At 35.8% G+C, this 21684-nt stretch overlaps 1 protein-coding gene across 1 annotated transcript in view; it reads left to right on the plus strand.

The window, feature by feature from the left end:
• TMTC3 (transmembrane O-mannosyltransferase targeting cadherins 3) overlaps nt 1-21684 on the plus strand; it is a 64873-nt gene that overhangs the window by 27441 nt on the left and 15748 nt on the right. Inside the window, exons 7-10 of the mRNA XM_060025333.1 lie at nt 2700-2952; nt 8057-8205; nt 16979-17099; nt 18558-18669. Coding sequence (XP_059881316.1) covers nt 2700-2952; nt 8057-8205; nt 16979-17099; nt 18558-18669 — 635 coding nt within the window. The remainder of the gene's footprint in view (nt 1-2699; nt 2953-8056; nt 8206-16978; nt 17100-18557; nt 18670-21684) is intronic.

Here is a 21684-nt window from a genome sequence, read left to right on the forward strand (position 1 = left end):
ATCAGGTATTGTCCTTCTTTGCCTGATACTCAGTATATTAAAAGAAGTTTTAGGGCTTCCCTGGTGGCGCAGTGGTTGAGAGTCCGCCTGCCGATGCAGGGGACGCGGGTTCGTGCCCCAGTCCGGGAAGATCCCACATGCCACGGAGCGGCTGGGCCCATGAGCCATGGCCGCTGAGCCTGCGCATCCGGAGCCTGTGCTCCGCAACAGGAGAAGCCGCAACAGTGAGAGGCCTGCGTACCACAAAAAAAAAAAAGAAGTTTTATATATATTGTCTATTTTTTAGTTGTTTAAGGCTAGAAGCAAAAGTTTTACTGAATTTTAACAGTCTTCATATCGTTTTTTTCCCTGCTCTAAGATTAGCATTATTCCATTTCACCTTACTTATCTAAAGTTTAAGAGGAAACTTAGACTAGTTCCCTATTCAGTTTTAAGTGACAGACATTACATGCAAGAACTTTTTTTTTAAACAAAAGCCCAAAATATTGTTCATGTTGCTATCCATGATAGTTCATTTCTGACCCTGGTTAGAATAAATTTTATTCAGATAATTTCTTTTATGCCCAACACATTCTTTGTGATTTTCACATAATTATCCTTTTTTTCTCTCTCTGTCTTTCCTTTTTCTTTTTTAAATTGAGATATAGTTGATTTACAATGTGTTAGTTTTTGGTGTATAGCAAAGTAATTCAGTTTTACATAAATATATATATATATTCTTTTTTAGATTTTTTTCCATTATAGGTTATTACAAGGTATTGAATATAGTTCCCTATGCTATACAGTGGGACCTTGTTTATCTGTTTTATCAGTATATGTAGTAGTGTGTATCTGTTAAACCCAGGCTCCTAATTTATCCCTTTCCCACCTTTTCCCCTTTGGTAACCATAAATTTGTTTCCTATGCCTGTGAGTCTGTTTCTGTTTTATAAATAAGTTCATTTGTATCATTATTTTAGATTCCACATATAAGTGATACCATGTGATACTTGTCTTTCTCTGCCTTACTTCACTAAGTATGATAATCTCGAGGTCGATCCATGTTGCTGCAAATGGCATTATTTCATTGTTTTTTATGGCTGTGTAGTATTCCATTGTGTAATAATTATCCTTCTTAACAGCATTTTTTTTCTTTAAAAAATAATTACTTTTTAACTTCCAGAATTTCTGAGTCTAGCCATGCTAAACTAAACAGCTCATTTAAGCATGATAGTATGGGAAATAAATTGAATTGTAGATAGATATTTTATATTTCCTTTTTCACTAGTTTCAGTGTTTTTGTTCTGTTTATCATTCCTTTCAGAGAATTTGAATCAACTGTTTTCTATCTCTAGTTTTACAATATGAAAATGTGGTTTATAGGTGTGAATGTATTTGTTTTGTATATGTGTGTGTGGATGACTGTATGGGGTATGTTATAAATATATATTTTCCAAATGTAAGCATTTAAAAATGTGTGTGTGTGTATGTATTTGTGTGTGTTATATAAATTTTATTCTGTTACCCTTTGAGGTTGATGGTAATATGATTTGACTTGCTTTGACATGTACTCTTTGACTGCAGTTCAATTATTAAATCACGTATCCTAGATAAACTGTTAATTTTTTAAAATGAACTCTGAAAGTGGATTACAGGGGAAAAGCTTTGTATTCAGTTCTGTTGATTATTTTGAGAATTCAAGTCCTGAGTTTCAAGACTTAGTATTTTTCATATATGTATATATTCAAATATGAAAGTTTAGAAAATATTATTCGTTCAAAAACTGTGTACTTTTTCTCAACCATTTGATATTTTTAAGAAGACCAAGTCAAATAAGTAGTAGAGGTTGATTTTTCATTGGCTTATTCATTTTAAAATGAGAAATAGGGTTTTTAAAGGACTATATGTTAATATAGCCAATACAATTTAGAACATAGCCTAAAGAAATAAAAATCTGAAATGATTCATTTAAATGTACTTTTAAAAAAATGATTTGACTTAATATGCAGAAAATAGACTAAATTAATGAAATGTACATTTAATGTATCATGGCCTATATAAACTAGGCTATAAGCTTATATTAAGTAGAACACAAATAAAATGTTACATAGGTACAGTTACTCCTCTGTACTGGGAATTTGGTTTTTAGCTTTCTAGAAGTCTAAGCAAAGAGGAAAAGCCCATAGGTAATATAGTTTTTTCTGTTCGTGACAAAAAAAAAAACATAGTAATTCTTTCTAGGAAGCGTAAGTTTTATTAGCACTTAGTGGTGAAAGAAACGTCTCATGTAGGAAAACATTGGTTAGTGTTCTCAGAAGCATTCATAAACACATGCAACAATGAATCTTATAAAACTTTTCTTATGACTTTAATCAGAAGGTCATAATTTAATGAAAGTGCTTCTGCAGAATGTCATAATATTATAGAATGCATGTCTGAATCATAATAATAAACTAAAAATAGATCACCTGCTTGCCCTTCAAACAGTTCTTCATAAATATCATTGCTCTCAACTAGGCATTTCATAAAGGTTAGACAGTTTGAACTTTGGCAAGAGTCTGAAATATCCATAAAAATATTTGTCTTCGGTTTAACAAGATTACATGTAGAATATTGCTTTTATTATTATTGTTCAGTACTTTATTTATATCTGTTATATATTAACTTTGTGTTTAAAAAATGTTTTAGTTTAAATAACTTTCTTTTTCATTCTTTACACAGGTTTGATAACCCAGCTGCTGTAAGCCCAACTCCTACAAGGCAGCTAACTTTTAACTACCTCCTTCCTGTGAATGCTTGGCTTCTGTTAAATCCTTCAGAGCTCTGCTGCGATTGGACCATGGGAACAATACCACTTATAGAGTCATTTCTAGATATTCGAAATCTTGCCACATTTATTTTTTTTTGCTTTTTGGGGGCTTTGGGAGTATTCAGTCTCAGATACCCTGGTAATTCCTCCAAGACTGTTTTAATGGTAAGAAAGTTTCTTAAATTTTTAGGTGATATTATATTCAGTTTATTAATTAAGAGTGCCTTTAATTCATCAAAAGCATCTTTAAAGAACTACTGTCTTTCTTTGTTCATGTCATCCTAATTTATGAACTTATTTTAGGTTATCCTAGAACTATATATCAGAATTTGACTAATGCTGCACATTCAGCATATGAAACAAAGAGTGATTATGAATTTCCATAATTTGATGGGAACTCTGAAATCATGAAGCATTCTTTTTAGCATCATTTTTTTTAATATATTTCTTACCTTTACCCAACTAGATTATACACTCTTTAAAGAAATGAGTCATATTATATACTTCTTTGTTTTCTTGGCACAGAGAAGAGTGTCAGGTAAGATAAGCAACTAGAAATACATAGCTCTTTATTTTTCATTAGCAAGACTTTCATTACTCCCTGAGGTTTTTCTTACTGTGTTCAGAGAACTCTGATTAAAGTCTTTTCTTGTTTTTCTGAGATCTGTTTCTTTGTAATTTTCTTAACTCTGCCCTCACATCTTACTCATAATAATTCTGTTGCCTCTTACTTTAAATTATGGAAGAAGATAATAATCTTTAACTTTTCTTGAGCATTTACTATATGCCAAAAAGTGGTTTTAATACTTTGCAAATATATTATTTCTGGCTGCAGTCACTAGATTCACTTATTCATTCAATAAAAATTTTTGATTTTCAGCCTATGTAGCAGGTAGCATTTTAGGCACTGAGTATATGATAATAAAAGGAAATACAGGGTCCCCATTTCTAGAGAACTTGCATTCTAGAGAGATTTGAAAGAATATAGGGTTTGAAAAAAGAATATTTACTATTCTTTTTGGACCTGTTGAGTTTGAGGTACCTATAAAACAATATGATAGAGATTTCGCATAGCACTTTGTGTCTGGAGTTCAGTGGCGAAGACTGAGCTACACGTAAAAATTTGATTGATTACCATAGAGAAACTTGATAATTGCCGTAGAGATAGTAATTGAAACCAGGATGTGGAGAAGAAGGTCTATGGAGAGGTTATAGAGCAGCCTTTCTCAACTGGGATTTTGTCATATTTCTTAGAGATGGTAACTAGCTGGCACCGTTCTAGGTGTACAGAAGTTAATTCATACACATAATGCATGCCTTAGAGTATTTGGTCTTAATTTTCCCTCAATAAATAGTTGAAGGGGCTTTATAGAATGAAAGAGAAGAAGCCTATATCTAAGTCTTGAAAAGCTTCCACATTACATACCATATAAAGGAAAATGAACCTAAATGGGAGGTACACGAAATGTACAGAAAGGAAAGTGTTTCAAGAAAGAATGGTTAACACTAACAGCTGCTGTCAAGTAGAGAAGTGAGATCAGTTGAATTTGACCTCTTTTACGTATATTAGTTACTTAAATGAAATTTATTTCTGTGGAGTGATTTGATTAGGAAGTGAGGAAGTGAAGATTGCTAGTGTAGGTAACCTGTAGGGGTGATTTAACTTTGAATATTTCAAAGGATGAGACAAGCTTGAATTTCCTAACTTAGGAAAGACAGCCAGTCAGGCAAGGGCTTCAAGTATAATAAACTGCTGATCTTCTGTAGGGCTTGGGGGAAGCACAGAGATCTGGAATTGATGGACCTTCAGAGTCTGGAGTGGGTTGATGGTGGGGGAAGACTATTGCTTGGTTGGCATGTAGAATCACTTTCATTGGAGCACTCAGTTGGTTGTCTCTTTTTGACACAAAGAGATATCACTAATGGGTTGGCTTACAAAAACATTCATTGAGTTGAAATGTTTATATCACTAATGGGTTGGCTTACAAAAACATATTCATTGAGTTGAAATGTTGATTAAATGAGGTTACAACCAATTACTTGTTGCCATGGCTCCAAAAATCTTTTCCTAAGAGTGTGGGAACTTGTTTTATACTTAAGGGGCATAATGAATTGGGTAAGATAACTTAAAGATGTGTTGTCAGAAGAGAAGATTTTTAAGGTTGGAGAGGCAAGAGCATTTTTAACATAGGTAGAAAGTTCATAAGAAAGTGATTAAGTAAATGAAAGAAGAGATGATTGATAGTGAGATTAGAGGTATAGAGCTCAGGTTTGGCCTGAGATAGATGGAGACACCACTTATGGTTACAGGAAGGATGGAAATGAACATGAATGTGGATGTTGGTAGGTTTAGTAGCGGAGAATTGAAGGAAATCTTGTTTTATTGTTCTAGTTTTCTCTGAAAATTTGCAAGTGTGGTCACCTGCTGAAAGTGACATGGGTCAAAATTTTGAGAAAGGTAGTCAAGATTCAAAATAGTCAAAGAGAGTGGGAGTGAGCCTACCAAAGAAACCTAGGAATCCTCAGCAGTCTTAAGGATCAATTTGAAGTTGATCACGAGTTTATGATGATATTAATCTATTTTGCTTTGGGACTTTCTAGTAGTGCTTTTGCTGCTCACATAAATAAAGACAAAGCATATATGTGGTAGAATACATCCAAAGCCGGGGTTCTAACTAAAAGAAAGGCAAAAAAGGAGGGGTGGGTAAATACACAGAGTTTTGGCAAATAAAATAATGATTTGTGTAGTTCAAGCTGAATGAAAAATAGGATATTGCCAATGAAATAAACATACTTATATTAATTACATTAATTATGTTTTATATGTATAAAAAAGGAACACTTGTGACCTTGGGTATAACTGCTTTAAGTATAGTCCTAAGCATACTTTTTTTAAACTTTTTTTAATTTGAAATATAGCTGATTTACAGTATTGTGTTAATTTCATAGAAAACAAACTTATGGCTTCCAAAGGGAAAGGGGAGGGAAGGGTGGGATAAATTAGGAGTATAGGATTAACAGATACAAACTACTATACATAAAATAGATAAACAACAGGAAACTATATTCAATATATTGTAATAACCTATAATAGAAAATAATCTGAAAATATGTATAAAACTAAACATGCTGTTTTTTAATGGTGATAATTTTCTGAAGATCTCTGAACAAGATACATAGATCAAAGGAGTATCTCAAGTACCAGATACCACGTTAAGCACTTATTAAATAAGATGTCATATGTATCTCAACAATATTAGTAAGTAGTTATTAATCCCTGATTTATTTATAATGAAATGAAGTCACGAGGTGATATGAATAGTTTTCCTTATGTTATATAACAAGAAGTGAAACAGATTTGCCTCCAAACTCTTGGCTTATTCCACTACCATCCTTCCTTTTTTTTTTTTTTTAATTACTTATTTGTTTTTATTTTTGGCTGTGTTGGGTCTTCTTTGCTTTGCGCGGGCTTTCTCTTGTTGGCGGCGAGCAGGGGCTACTCTTTGTTGTGGTGCCCGGGCTTCTCATTGTCATGGCATCTCGTTGCAGAGCATGGGCTCTAGGTGCGCAGGCTTCAGTAGTTGTGGCACGTGGGCTCAGTAGTTTGCGGGCTTTGCGGGCTCTAGAGCACAGGCTCAGTAGTTGTGGTGCACGGGCTTAGTTGCTCCGCGGCATGAGGGATCTTCCCGGACCAGGGCTCGAACCCATGTCCCCTGCATTGGCAGGCAGATTCATAACCACTGCGCCCCTAGGGAAGCCCCCTCGTTCCTTTTAAGGAGAGTTTACATCACTGGAAGAAGGATATTATGTTCGTTACAGTAAACTTGGTTGGCATACGTTAATAGAGAGCATACTAGAACTTCTGAGTAAGTTAATCATTGAGACATTTCTTATTCAAAAAACAGATTTTTTTGAGAGATGGTTTTTCTTTTTTGTGTAGCTTACGCATCAGTCTGTGATGCATCTTTGGTTGAATTTAAAACTTTTAATTTTTTCCGGTGAAATTGCCTTAGGGCATCCATGAATTAATAGGGAATATATTTTTTTTTAAAGGATCATGTATTTAGAAACAAATCTCTGTTTCACAGCTAGCTGGTTGTTTTTAAATCAAGCATTTCTGGGAAGTGGAAAGTGAATTATGCACTCTTAATGTTTTACCTTTTTGATTAAAAAGAAAACACTAAAATTTCAGACATATAAGTTGATATGATACTGAGCAATTTGATGGTAGTGCTTTTCTTCAGATTCAGTCTTTTGTATTATTATAAGTTATTAATTTGTGATTCATGGAGAAAGTATTCTTTTCACTGTATTTACATTTCTACATCGATTTTTACTAATAAAGTATAAAATAGGCATTCCTTCCTCTCAAACTGTTAGAGGACTCTCAAACTTCTGAAGTTTATTCCATTAGGTACTATAAAACAAATCAGGGTAATGAAATATGGAAGCAGATGTCCATAGAAACAGATGTCCTAATGACAACCAACTTTTTTCTTTCCATAAGTTATTTGTGTGCTAGTTATTTGTGTCTTATCTTTTGTAATGGCTTTGTAATTGGAAACCATATGCCATCCCATTTTCAAATTGGCAAAAAGTCTAAACATTTTGTGATGTTTATTTCTAACACAGTGTACAGCGTTAGAATTTTAGAAATTCTTATAGAATAAAAGACTGTTGATTTAAAGGGACCAGGTTTATTTTTATACATATACTAAGTCTCCGTTAATTGTATGTGACCCATCAGAATACTATGCAAAGTAACGCTGAAGTAATGTATAGAAGTAGTCTACTGTCTTGTCTGAAATGTACCTTATCAATTTCCAGTATTACAGATAGTAGTAAAATAATAAAAACTGATATGTTTGGCTATTTTATCAACCTACAATTTGTAGTTTTATTAAAACCTAATATATTTTACTCTCAATTTATTTTTACCACAAGCACATAAGTTAGATATATAAAAATTACTGTTTTTTATTTTAGATATATTTTCAAAAAATATTTTTTATTTATTGATAATTGAATGAGCCTTAGGTATAAGTTCTAGCATTCAAGAAGTCTTCATTCCACCTTGCTGACATACCTCCTCATGTTTGTTGTTACCATCCTTAAGCATCCTTCTTTATGTTTAAATCAGTATCCATTATAGTATTATTAAAAATGGTCCACCAGTACATTATCCAAATTCAGTGATAAAATATTTGGATTTGACTGTTTATGTGCATATATTTTTTAATTTAATAAAATGTCTTTTTTTTCTTTGTAGGCACTTTGTTTAATGGCATTACCGTTTATTCCTGCATCAAACCTTTTTTTCCCAGTTGGATTTGTTGTTGCTGAGAGAGTATTATATGTTCCTAGCATGGGGTTCTGTATTTTGGTAGCCCATGGATGGCAGAAAATATCAAACAAAAGGTGAATTAAAATGTTAGTGCATTTAATGCTTATTAACTATAGAATTCAGTATGATACATTTAAGTATTTAAAATGTTTATTTAGTTTTTATGTCATATTTTATACCTTCTTGTTTTTCACATTGACAGTCTCCTCATTGTCTGTGATTCAGGTTAGGAAAGCTACATGACCCCTACCTCATCCTGTGGTCTTCCTCATATTTATATAATTTTATTTTACAGCCTGAGACATAACAAACTTTCAGTCAGACCCAAATGCAAAATAGAATATTATTGAGACTAAAGTTTCAGGTGATCATTGCTACTTCCATATGCAGTGAACTCAGATAACAGTCTTCTTCCTTAAGTGAGTTATATCAGGTTAATATATGTAAAATGCATATAGAAGGCAATCTGTAATTTCTTGCTTCATCGTAACCACCATGTCCTAATTACCTTAAACCAATAGTTAAGGAACAGAATAGTCACTATCTCCTTTTTCTTACTTTCCAGTCACCCTTCAACCCACAGAATTCTGACTTCTCTCTACGTCACTTTACTAACATGTAACAAATTTCCTCTCATAGCTAAATCCAGTCAATGCTTTTATTTAAATTTTATTTCCCTGGCATGTATAAAAAGTCTCTGTCCTGATTCTCTTCCACATTTGTTCATTTCTGCTCAGTTTTCAGATTCTCCCTGCTGCACCTGCTCTTTAAATATTTTTTATTTCTCAGAGTTTTACTAATAGCCATTTTCCTCACATTGCATGTTCTCCCTGGATGATCTCATCCATGATTACAATTTTCAATGCCATCTACCAAACCTTTTCTCTTAGCTTCTATCCATATATCCAGTTATACTCACTACCAATTTTGGAGTGCCTATCACGTACCAACTCCAGGATACACTCTTTAGATTTTTCTCATTTAATCTTGACACTCCTTAATTCCATTTTGCACATTTGAAAATTGAAGCTCATACAAGTTACCTGAATTACACAAGACCATGCAGCTAGTCAACAGCAGAGTCTTGATTCAGATTTACACCTGACTACTTCCAATGTCCATGTTCCTTCTGATCCACACACTATTATCCTGGTTAAGTGGATCTATCAAAATGAAAGAAATTGAACTCTGTTACTGAGACAAAAAGCACAGACTCAGAGAACATTAATACTATTAATACTAAATAAGATCATAGGGATTATTGAATTATAACCATCATTTTAATTTTTTTAAATTTTTTTGAATTTTATTTTATTTTTTTATACAGCAGGTTCTTATTAGTTATCCACTTTATAGATATTAGTGTATATATGTCATCGCCAATCTCCCAATTCATCACACCACATCCCCCATCCCCACTCCCCACTGTTTACCCCCTGTTGGTTTCCATATGTTTGTTCTCTATATCTGTGTCTCAGTTTCTGCCCTGCAAACCGGTTCATCTGTGCCATTTTTCTAGGTTCCACATATATGCGTTAATATACGATATTTGTTTTTCTCTTTCTGACTTACGTCACTCTGTATGACAGTCTCTAGATTCATGCACGTCTCTACATATGACCCAATTTCATTTCTTTTTATGGCTGAGTAATATTCCATTGTATATATGTACCACATCTTTATCCATTCATCTGTCGATCGGCATTTAGGTTGCTTCCATGACGTAGCTGTTGTAAATAGTGCTGCAGTGAACATTGGGGTGCATGCGTCTTTTTTTTGTTTTGTTTTAATGCAAATTTAATATACAGTAGTTAAATTAATCATTTTTCTCAGTTTTTTTTAACATCTTTATTGGAGTATAATTGCTTCACATTGCTGTGTTAGTTTCTGCTTTATAACAAAGTGAATCAATTATACATATACATAAGTTCCCATTTCTCTTCCCTCTTGCGTCTCCCTCCCTCCCACCCTCCTATCCCATCCCTCTAGGTGGTCACAGAGCACCAAGCTGATCTCCCTGTGCTGTGCAGCTGCTTGCCACTACCTATCTATTTTACGTTTGGTAGTGTATATGTCCATGCCAGTCTCTCACTTTGTCACAGCTTACCCTTCCCCCTGCCCGTATCCTCAAGTCCATTCTCTAGTAGGTCTGTGTCTTTCTTCCTGTCTTGCCACTAGGTTCTTCATGACCATTTTTTTTCTTAGATTCCATATATATGTGTTAGCGTATGGTATTTGTTTTTCTCTTTCTGACTTATTTCACTCTGTATAACAGACTCTAGGTCCATCCACCTCACTACAAATAACCCAATTTCGTTTCTTTTTATGGCTGAGTAGTATTCCATTGTATATATGTGCCACATCTTCTTTATCCATTCATCTGTTGATGGACACTTAGGTTGCTTCCATGTCCTGGCCAATGTAAATAGAGCTGCAATGAACATTGTGGTACATGTCTCTTGTTGAATTATGGTTTCCTCAGGGTATATGCCCAGTAGTGGGATTGCTGGGTCATATGTTAGTTCTATTTTTAGTTTTTTAAGGAATCTCCATACTGTTCTCCATAGTGGCTGTATCAATTTACATTCCCAACAACAGTGCAAGAGGGTTCCCTTTTCTCCACACCCTCTCCAGCATTTCTTGTTTTTAGCTTTTCTGATGATGCCCATTCTAACTGGTGTGCGGTGATACCTCATTGTAGTTTTGATTTGCATTTCTCTAATAATTTGTGATGTTGAACAGCTTTTCATGTGCTTCTTGGCCATCTGTATGTCTTTTTTGGAGAAATGTCTATTTAGGTGTTCTGCCCATTTTTGGATTGGGTTGTTTGGTTTTTTAATATTGAGCTGCATGAACTGTTTATATATTCTGGAGATTAATCCTTTGTCCGTTGATTCATTTGCAAATATTTTCTCCCATTTTGAGGGTTGTATGTGCATCTTGTTTATGGTTTCCTTTGCTGTGCAAAAGCTTTGAAGTTTCATTAGGTCCCATTTGTTTATTGTTGTTTTTATTGCCATTACTCTAGGAGGTGGATCAAAAAAGATCTTGCTGTGATTTATGACAAAGAGTGTTCTTCCTATGTTTTCCTCTAAGAGTTTTATAGTGTCCGGTCTCACATTTAGGTCTCGAATCCATTTTTTTTTTTTTTTTTTTTTTTTGCGGGCCTCTCACTGTTGTGGCCTCTCCTGTCGTGGAGCACAGGCTCCGGACACGCAGGCTCAGCGGCCATGGCTCACGGGCCCAGCCACTCTGCGGCATGTGGGATCCTTCCGGACCGGGCCATGAACCTGTGTCCCCTGCATCGGCAGGCGGACTCTCAACCACTGCGCCACCAGGGAAGCCCTCTAATCCATTTTGAGTTTATTTTTGTGTATGGTGTTAGGGAGTGTTCTAATTTCACTCTTTTACATGTAGCTGTCCAGTTTTCCCAGCACCACTTATTGAAGAGGCTGTCTTTTCTCCATTGTATATTCTTGCATCCTTTGTCATAGATTAGTTGACCCTAGGTGCGTGGATTTATCTCTGGGCTTTCTGTCCTGTTCCATTGATCTATATTTCTGTTTTTGTGCCATAACCATATTGTCTTGATTACTGTAGCTTTGTAGAATAGTCTGAAGTCAGGGAGTCTGATTCCTCCAGCTCTGTTTTTTTCCCTCAGGACTGCTGTGGCTATTCAGCATCTTTTGTGTCTCCATATAAATTTTAAGATTTTTTTGTTCTAGTTCTAGTAAAAAATGCCAATGGTAATTTGATAGGGATTGCATTGAATCTGTAGATTGCTTTGGATAGTATAGTCATTTTCACAATATTGATTCTTCCAATCCAAGAACATGGTATATCTCTCCATCTGTTGGTATCATCTTTAATTTCTTTCATCAGTGTCTTATAGTCTTCTGAATATGAGTCTTTTGTCTCCCTAGGTAGGTTTATTCCTAGGTGTTGTATTCTTTTTGTTGCAGTGGTAAATGGGATTGTTTCCTTAATTTCTCTTTCAGATTTTTCATCATTAGTGTATCAGAATACAAGAGATTTCTGTGCATTAATTTTGTGTCCTGCAACTTTACCAAATTCATTGATTAGCTCTTGTAGTTTTCTGGTGGCATCTTTAGGATTCTCTATGTATAGTATCATGTCATCTGCAAACAGTGACAGTTTTACTTCGTCTTTTCCAATTTGTATTCCTTTCATTCTTTTTCTTCTCTGATTGCCGTGGCTAGGACTTCCAAAACTATGTTGAATATAGTGGTGAGAGGGGACATCCTTGTCTTGTTCCTGGTCTTGCAGGAAATGCTTTCAGGTTTTCACCATTGAGAATGATGTTTGCTGTGGGTTTGTCGTATATGGCCTTTATGATGTTGAGGTAGGTTCCCTCTGTGCCCACTTTCTGGAGAGTTTTTATCATAAATGGGGTGTTGAATTTTGTCAAATGCTTTTTCTACATCTATTGAGATGATCATATGGTTTTCTTCAATTTGTTAATATGGTGTATCACATTGATTGATTTGCGTATATTGAAGAATCCTTGCATCTCTGGGATATATCCCACTTGATCATGGTGTGTGATCCTTTTAATGTGTTGTTGGATTTTGTTTGCTAGTATTTTGTTGAAGGTTTTTGCATTTATATTCATCAGTGATATTGGCCCGTAATTTTCTTTTTTAGTAGTATCTTTGGTTTTGGTATCAGGGTGATGGTGGCCTCATAGAATGAGTTTGGCAGTGTTCCTTCCTCTGCAATTTTTTGGAAGAGTTTGAGAAGGTTGGGTGTTAGCTCTTCTCTAAATGTTTGATAGAATTCACCTGTGAAGCCATCTGGTCCTGGACTTCTGTTTGTTGGAAGATTTTTCATCACAGTTTCAATTTTATTACTTGTGATTGGTCTGTTCATATTTTCTATTTCTTCCTGGTTCAGTCTTGGAAGGTTATACCTTCCTATGAATTTGTCCATTTCTTCCAGGTTGTCCATTTTATTGGCATAGAGTTGCTTGTAGTTGTCTCGTAGGATGCTTTGTATTTCTGTGGTGTCTGTTGTAACTTCTCCTTTTTCATGTCTAATTTTATTGATTTGAGTCCTCTCCCTCTTTTTCTTTTTTTTTTTTTTTGCGGTACGTGGGCCTCTCACTGTTGTGGCCTCTCCTGTTGCGGAGCACAGGCTGCGGACGCCCAGGCTCAGCGGCCGTGGCTCACGGGCCCAGCCGCTCCGCGGCATGTGGGATCTTCCCAGACTGGGGCACGAACCCGTGTCCCTTGCATTGGCAGGTGGACTCTCAACCACTGTGCCACCTGGGAAGCCCTCCCTCCTTTTCTTGATGAGTCTGGCTAATGGTTTATCAATTTTGTTTATCTTCTCAAAGAACCAGATTTAGCTTTATTGATCTTTGCTATTGTTTTCTTTGTTTCTATTTCATTTATTTCTGCTCTGGTCTTTATGATTTCTTTCCTTCTGCTAAGTTTGGATTTTGTTTGTTCTTCTTTCTCTAGTTCCTTTAAGTGTAAGGTTAGATTATTTATTTGAGATTTTTCTTGTTTCTTGAGGTAGGCTTGCATTGCTATAAACTTCCCTCTTAGACAGCTTTTGCTGCATCCTGTAGTTTTTGGGTCATCCTGTTTTCATTGTCATTTGACTCTAGTTATTTTTTGATTTCCTCTTTGATTTCTTCAGTGATCTCTTGGTTATATAGTAACGTATTGTTTGGCCTCCATGTGTTTGTGTTTTTTACGTTTTTTTCCCCTGTAATTCATTTCTAATCTCATAACGCTGTCGTTAGAAAACATGCTTGATATGATTTCAATTTTCTTAAATTTACTGAGGCTTGATTTGTGACCCAAGATGTGATCTATCCTGGAGAATGTTCCATGCACACTTGAGAAGAATGTGTAATCTGCTGCTTTTGGATGGAATGTCCTATAAATATCAATTAAATCTGTCTGATCTATTGTGTCATTTAAAGCTTGTGTTTCCTTATTAATTTTGTTTGGATGATCTGTCCATTGGTGAAGTGAGGTGTTAAAGTCCCCCTCTATTACTGTGTTACTGTTGATTTCCTCTTTTATAGCTGTTAGCAGTTTCCTTATGTATTGAGGTGCTCTTATGTTGGGTGCATGTATATTTCTAATTGTTATATCTTCTTCTTGGATTCGTCCCTTGATCATTATGTGGTGTCCTTCCTTGCCTCTTGTAACATTCTTCATTTTAAAGTATTTTGTCTGATATGAGTATTGCTACTCCAGCTTTCTTTTGATTTCCATTTACATGGAATATCTTTTTCCATCCCCTCACTTTCAGTCTGTATGTGTCCCTAGGTCTGAAGTGGGTCTCTTGTAGACGGCATATATATGGGTCTTGTTTTTGTATCCATTCAGCAGGCCTATGTCTTTTGGTTGGAGCATTAAATCCATTCACGTTTAAGATAATTATCGATATGTATGTTCCTATTACCATTTTCTTAATTTTGGGGGGTTTGTTTTTGTTGGTCCTTTTCTTCTCTTGTGTTTCCCGCTTAGAGAAGTTCCTTTAGCATTTGTTGTAGAGCTGGTTTGGTGGTGCTGAGTTCTCTTAGCCATTGCTTGTCTGTAAAGCTTTTGATTTCTCCATGGAATCTGAATGAGATCCTTGCTGGGTAGAGTAATCTTGGTTGTAGGTTTTTCCCTTTCATCACTTTAAGTATATCATGCCACTCCCCTCTGGCTTGTAGAGTTTCTGCTCAGAAATCAGCTCTTAAACTTATGGGAGTTCCCTTATATGTTATTTGTTGTTTTTCCCTTCCTGCTTTCAGTAATTTTTCTTTGTCTTTAATTTTTGCCAATTTGATTAATATGTCTCTCGTCTTGTGTCTCCTTGGGTTTATCCTGTATGGGACTCTGCGCTTCCTGGACTTGGGTGGCTATTTTCTTTCCCATGTTAGGGAATTTTTCGACTATAATCTCTTCAAATATTTTCTCAGGTCCCTTCTCTCTCTCTTCTCCTTCTGGCACCCCTGTAATGCGAATGTTGTTGTGTTTAATGTTGTCCCAGAGGTCTCTTAGGCTGTCTTCATTTCTTTTCATTCCTTTTTCTTTATTCTGCTCCACAGCAGTGAATTCCACCATTCTGTCTTCCAGGTCACTTATCCGTTCTTCTGCCTCAGTTATTCTGCTATTGATTCCTTCTAGTGTAGTTTTCATTTCAGTTATTGTATTGTTCATCTCTGTTTGCTTGTTCTTTAATTCTTCTAGGTCTTTGTTAAACATTTCTTGCATCTTCTCGATCTTTGCCTTCATTCTTTTTCCGAGGTCCTGGATCATCTCACTATCATTATTCTGAATTCTTTTTCTGGAAGGTTGCCTATCTCCACTTCATTTAGTTGTTTTTCTGGGGTTTTATCTTGTTTCTTCATCTGGTACATAGCCCTCTGCCTTTTCATTTTGTCTATCTTTCTGTGAATGTGGTTTTTGTTCCACAGGCTGTAGGATTGTAGTTTTTCTTGCTTCTGGTGGATGAGGCTGTCTCAGAGGCTTTGCAAGTTTCCTGATGGGAGAGGCTGGTGATGGGTAGAGTTCAGTAAAACTTTATTCTGCTTCTCTACTGATGGGTGGTGCTGGGTTTCCTCCCTGTTGGTTGTTTGGCCTGAGGCCACCCAACACTGGAGCCTACTCAGCTCTTTGGTGGGGTAATGGCGGTAATGGAGGTCTCCCGCCAAGGGGTACTTCCCAGAACTTCTGCTGCCAGTGTCCTTGTCCTCACGGTGAGCCACAGCCTCACCCTGCCTCTGCAGGAGACCCTCCAGCACTAGCAGATAGGTCTGGTTCAGTCTCCTATGGGGTCACTCCTCCTTCCCCTGTGTCCCAGTGCACACACTACTTCGTGTGTGCCCTCCAAGAGTAGAGTGTCTGTTTCCCTCAGTCGTGTCGGAGTCCTTCAGTCAAATCCCACTAACCTTCAAAGTCTGATGCTCTAGGAATTCCTTTCTCGTTGCTGGATCCCCAGGTTGGGAAGCCTGACGTGGGGCTTAGAACCTTCTCTCCAGTGGGTGGACTTCTGTGGTATAAGTATTCTCTAGTTTGTGAGTCACCTACCCAGCAGTTATGGGATTTGATTTTATTGTGATCGCGCCCCCCCCACTGTCTCATTGGCTTCTCATTTGTCTTTGGATATGGGGTATCTTTTTTGGTGACTTCCAGTGTCTTCCTGTTGGTGATTGTTCAGCAGTTAGTTGTGATTCCAGTGTTCTCACAAGAGGGGGTGAGAGCACATCCTTCTACTCTGCCATCTTGAACTGATCTCTGCATAACCATCATTTTTAACTGAGAAATTCAGTCCCAAATGATTAACCTAAAGCTATATAAGTAATTTACATCTATTTCATAGAGTTAATTTTACTATGACTTTTAATAAATAATTCTACTTTAAAGTGTAAAATTCTTCAAGAATACCGTGATAATCTGTGGTGTTTATTGTAAAACAATAATGTTTTTAAATATAGCCGGGGATAAGATTGACCCTTTATAAACACTACTAATATGGAAGTTATAGGTAAATGGTACAAAAGAACTCTAAATATAAAAATTCACAATTAAAAATTGGTTTTATCAATTTTTTGTCATTAAATCAAAACAAAATTTTTCAAATAAAGGCAAATATTGAAATATTTAATGTAATTGAAGAGTGAAGTATAAGTGTATAAGTGTTCATAATATTTAATTTTTTCGGTGTTGTTCCCTCTCAAGTTGGATGATTATTAGAACAATCCCTAATCTTTAGAATAAATTCAAACATTATATTTAGAGATATTTAGCATATTTCTTACCTCTGTTTTGGTGATGTAGACAATGTTTCTTTTGTTCTGCTTTTTTTTTTCTTAAATAGTGTATTAAAAAAGTTATCCTGGGTTTGTCTGTCTATGGTGATACTCACTCATGCCTTAAAAACACTCCATAGAAATTGGGATTGGGAGTCTGAATATACGCTGTTTATGTCAGCCTTGAAGGTAAAGTATTATTCAGAATATGTCATCAATTATTTCTTATAGCCATCCCTGATACAGTGTTTTAACTTTACTTTTAACTAGGCAGTTAACTGTCAATGTTAAGTACTTCACCACAAAATTAATAAAAAGAATTTTTTCTTTGTATAATATATACCATAACTAGTGCCCTGACTAGTGCTTAGGTGTATGTCTAGAGCATATGTGAATAATTGCACAAATGCTATACCGTTGTTAGACACTCAAATGATAAAATGTTTAAATATGAATGCTTTTGTTTCATTGGTTCTTAAGGTGTACCTTTTTATTTATTTAAACCTTTTAACATCTCTGAAATCAGAATAAATCTTACAGTAAAAGGCATTTTACAATTAATTAGTGACCTTTTTTCTTTCTTAATGGTACCTAAAATAATGGTGAGCCTTATAATTGATGGCATCTTAGATTGAATGAAATAAAATACATGGCAAAAAATGGTGCCCTTCCATATGGAGAATAACCAATGGTTATAATACTGTAGGAAAGGTAGGAACTGACAGAAAGGAGTGATACTGCATTTTTATAGAATGGGCAGCATAAATGAGAATAAGTCACAAAATTTGTTTTCTGCAAAAGTTATAAGCAGTGATTTTTTTTCAGATGCTCCCTGTCTTCAAATCTCTGAATTCTTAACTTCCTTTTGGCTGTTTCTGTGCTCGCCAGGGTTCCCATTACCATAATAGACTACATAAATAGCTTTATGTCGAGCCTCAAAATAAGTCATCAGTGCAGTGTTTAAACATATTCACTTGTTCAAATTCTGTCTTTCCCAAAAGAACATAAATAATAGAGCAGGAGTTTTCAAACAGTTCTATGTTTTGATGAAATAAAAGTTTTAGTAAAATTTTAACATGTAAAGTAGATAAACTGTCGTTTTAGTATTTTAATGTTGAAAGGGAGGAGAGGGTAAACTTCATGAAGCAGTGTTCTTTTGACTTCTTCCTTATCTCCATGGAACACTCCATTCCTAATAATATACCAAACAGATATCCATGTTAATTGGAGTTGTATGTATACATACATAGACACATATATATACACATTTTTTTTCTGGAAGAAATCGGAATGATTATTTTCCAGTTTTATTGAGATATAATTGACATATAACTTTGTCTTTAAGGTGTACAATATAATGATTATATGCGTGTGTGTGTGTGTGTGTATAAAATGACTACCAGAATAAGTTAACATCCATTACCTCATATAGTTACAGTATTGTTAACTATAGTCACCATGCTGTACATTACATCCTCAGACCTTACTTATCTTAAAGCTAGAAGTTGTACCTTTTTACCCACTTCATCTGTTCATGGACATTTCTATGGAGTACTCCATTCCTAATAGTATACCAAACAAAATCTGTGTTAATTAGACTCATTTTTTTTAATTTAACTAATTTCTATCTGTACTTCCATATTTAAGGTAAATAAAAATAATGCCAAATTATGGAATAATGTGGGTCATGCTCTGGAAAATGAAAAGAACTTTGAGAGAGCTTTGAAATACTTCTTACAGGCTACCCATGTTCAGCCAGGTAAGCATTATTAACTAATAAAGCTATTGTGGTAGTTTATTTTCTTTTTAAAAACATGATTATATTTGTGGAAAATAGGTAGAGTTTATTTTCAAGCTTTATTCCAACTGACTGGAATGGTACAGTGTTTGGTGCTGGCTTATTTCTGAAATGGATTTTATGTTAGGGCTATTTATATCAGACATTTAAGGAGTCTTTTTTAAACAGAGTTGTTGGGTGGCATTGATGAGCGGTTTTAGTGAAGGGATAGATGCAAAAGCTTGATAGTGAGTTTAAGAGAGTGGGAGAAGAATAATTGGAGACAGTTGATACTAAAAACTCTTTTAAAGGGTGTTGATAAGAAATGTTGGTGCCGAGTATGGGGTCAAGAGAGGATAGTAGGATGATGTTTTTTTTTTTGTTTTTTGGGAATTTAGGGGTTTTGTTTTAAGGTGAGAGAAACAAAGCATGTGTGTGACTAATCCATTGAAGGTGGGAAAAATAATAATTCAAGGTGGGGAACCGAAGTACTGGGTCAATGTCCTTGAACAGATGGGAATAGATAAATAGGATCTAGTGCTCAGGGTGAGGATTTCATTCAGTCAACTGAACCAATAGTTAACCTATGTTAACAGGGAAAGCAGAGTGTAGAGACATGATATAGGCAGGTGAATAATAGATGAATAGCTTCTGGAAGTTGTCCTTTGTTTGCTTCTGTTTTCTCAGTGAAACAGAAAGTAAAATCAATAGTAGAGTGTGGGGAATGGAGAGGAAGTGCTGGAAATCTAAGACCAGGAGAGGGTCTGAAGTAATCATCTAGGACATAGCTTCACAAACTTTAATGTACCTGTAAATCACCTGGAGATCATATGGTTCATGTTCTGATATATAGAGATTTAGAGTAGGGCTTGAATTTCTGCATTTCTAGTAAGTTCCTAGGTGATACTTAGTCCATGAATCACGTGTTGAGAAACAAAGATCTAGGAAAATGTGTAGAGTAGGAAAATATGGTATGACTGTCAAGCAGCTCTAACACCCTACTTGAGCTTAGCAATACTTAATTACAATTAAACCAGTTGATGTGGTTAAAAGTTTTCTCCCACTACTTTATAAGTGCAGTGGTACAGGCATGGAGAATTTGGTTAAACAGGATTAGAATTTTGTCAGATGTGTATTACTAAACAAAGGGATAAGGGAATATTGAGACACAACCTAAGCTGGTTATGAAGGGATGTGAGAGAGGATGAAAGATGAGGAAAAGGTGATCAGATCAGTTGTTTATAGATCTGAAAATTTGTTGGTGTCTAAGTAAGGTCTAGCTAGAGCATTTTTAGTTTTCAGTGTTCCAGGATATGTACCAAACGTGGCCACCACCTACGAAGTACAATCATTACTTTCCATTCAGTATGATGACCAAAAAGTACTTCCCCACACACGCATTTCTAAATATACTTGGAGGGGTGGGGAGTGGTGGGCAGTGCCCCCTGTATTTCGACTAGATATGACTGTGGCCATTGAACTGACTAGTTAAAGGAGAATGGAGGTGAAAATTATTGGAAGAAAGGATATCAAGGCAACTATTGGAAGATACATCTATATAGATTTTGAAATTACTAAGAATTTTGACAACTGTGTGATGTTGGAAAGAACAAGGAACCAGGAGCTATATATGAGATCGGTGACTGCAATAAGGAAGGGTAGTGGATAATAGAGTTTAATGATCTGAAATTCAGAGTTGAGTGATTTTAAGGAATTACAGAGGTCTGGAAGTGGTAAGGATCAAGGAGGACACCTAACTCCAGGCCCAGTGTTGCAAGAGATAAGAAAAAGACCACAGTCACCACTTGGAAAAGCTGCCAGTGTCCCCAAGGCAAAGCCAAATTCCTGTTAGAGAATGTTGTAGAAATATATAACTGATGGTCTAGCTATCTTTCCAATTTTATCTCTCCTGGCTCTTCATGTAGTTTAGTTTTTCTTGAAATCTAGGATACATGTCATGAGCTTCCTCACCTCTTTGCATTTTTTCGTGTTCTTTCTTGAGCCTAGAATTCCTCCCTTCTCCTTTCCTTCCCATCCACCTACCACACCCTACCGATCTTTTGCAACCCATCTCACATGGCTTCTTTTCTAAACAAAACAAAAAAACCCTCCTATCTTTCCAGTTAGAAGCAAATATTTCTCCTCTTTAAGACTCCTTACAACTTTTGTATCTTTTCTGTGATATTTGTTATTTAAATGTTCGTTTAAAATATTTATTTAAAATATCTATGTATTTAAACTGAGGAGCTTCCTAGGGGCAGCATGAACATCTGATTCATCTTCATAGTCCCTGCGTCATCTAGCATAGTCTTAACACACAGTCAGTGGTCACTAACTGTGGCAGTTTCAATTCATTGCTTTCTGAAGCCTTTTAGGTTCATTCTGGGAGTTTTTAAAAAGAGAAGCAACGTCATCTTTATGTCAGACACACAGGGACCTGGAGACTTAGAAGATGATATTTAGGCCCCTTCTGCCCTATCTTTCCCATTTCTAAGTTGGGACAGTAATTTCTATCTCATTGTATTGTCAGGACAAAATGAAATCGTGTTGGTGGGTGGGTGTGATTGTGGATGTTTGGTTTAAAATCATTTTTCCTCTCGTTGTCAGTTGTCACTTTTGGCTGTTTTTAAGATACTTACTTGGGGCTTCCCTGGTGGCGCAGTGGTTGAGAGTCCGCCTGCCGATGCAGGGGACACGGGTTCGTGCCCCAGTCCGGGAAGATCCCACATGCCGCGGAGCGGCTGGGCCCGTGAGCCATGGCCGCTGAGCCAGCATATCCGGAGCCTGTGCTCCGCAACGGGAGAGGCCACGACAGTGAGAGGCCCGCATACCGCAAAAAAAAAAAAAGATACTTACTTGAACCTATCTCCTTTAGTTAGTATGACTTACCTACCATACTTTCAAAATTGCAGTCTCTAATAAACAGTGGGCTAGGAAAACAGGCAAATCATTTTATTACAATTTATTATGAAAAAGTACATAATCTTGGAAAAATTG

Source organism: Delphinus delphis, chromosome 11, assembly GCF_949987515.2.
Source record: "Delphinus delphis chromosome 11, mDelDel1.2, whole genome shotgun sequence".
Taxonomy (NCBI): Eukaryota; Metazoa; Chordata; class Mammalia; order Artiodactyla; family Delphinidae; genus Delphinus; species Delphinus delphis.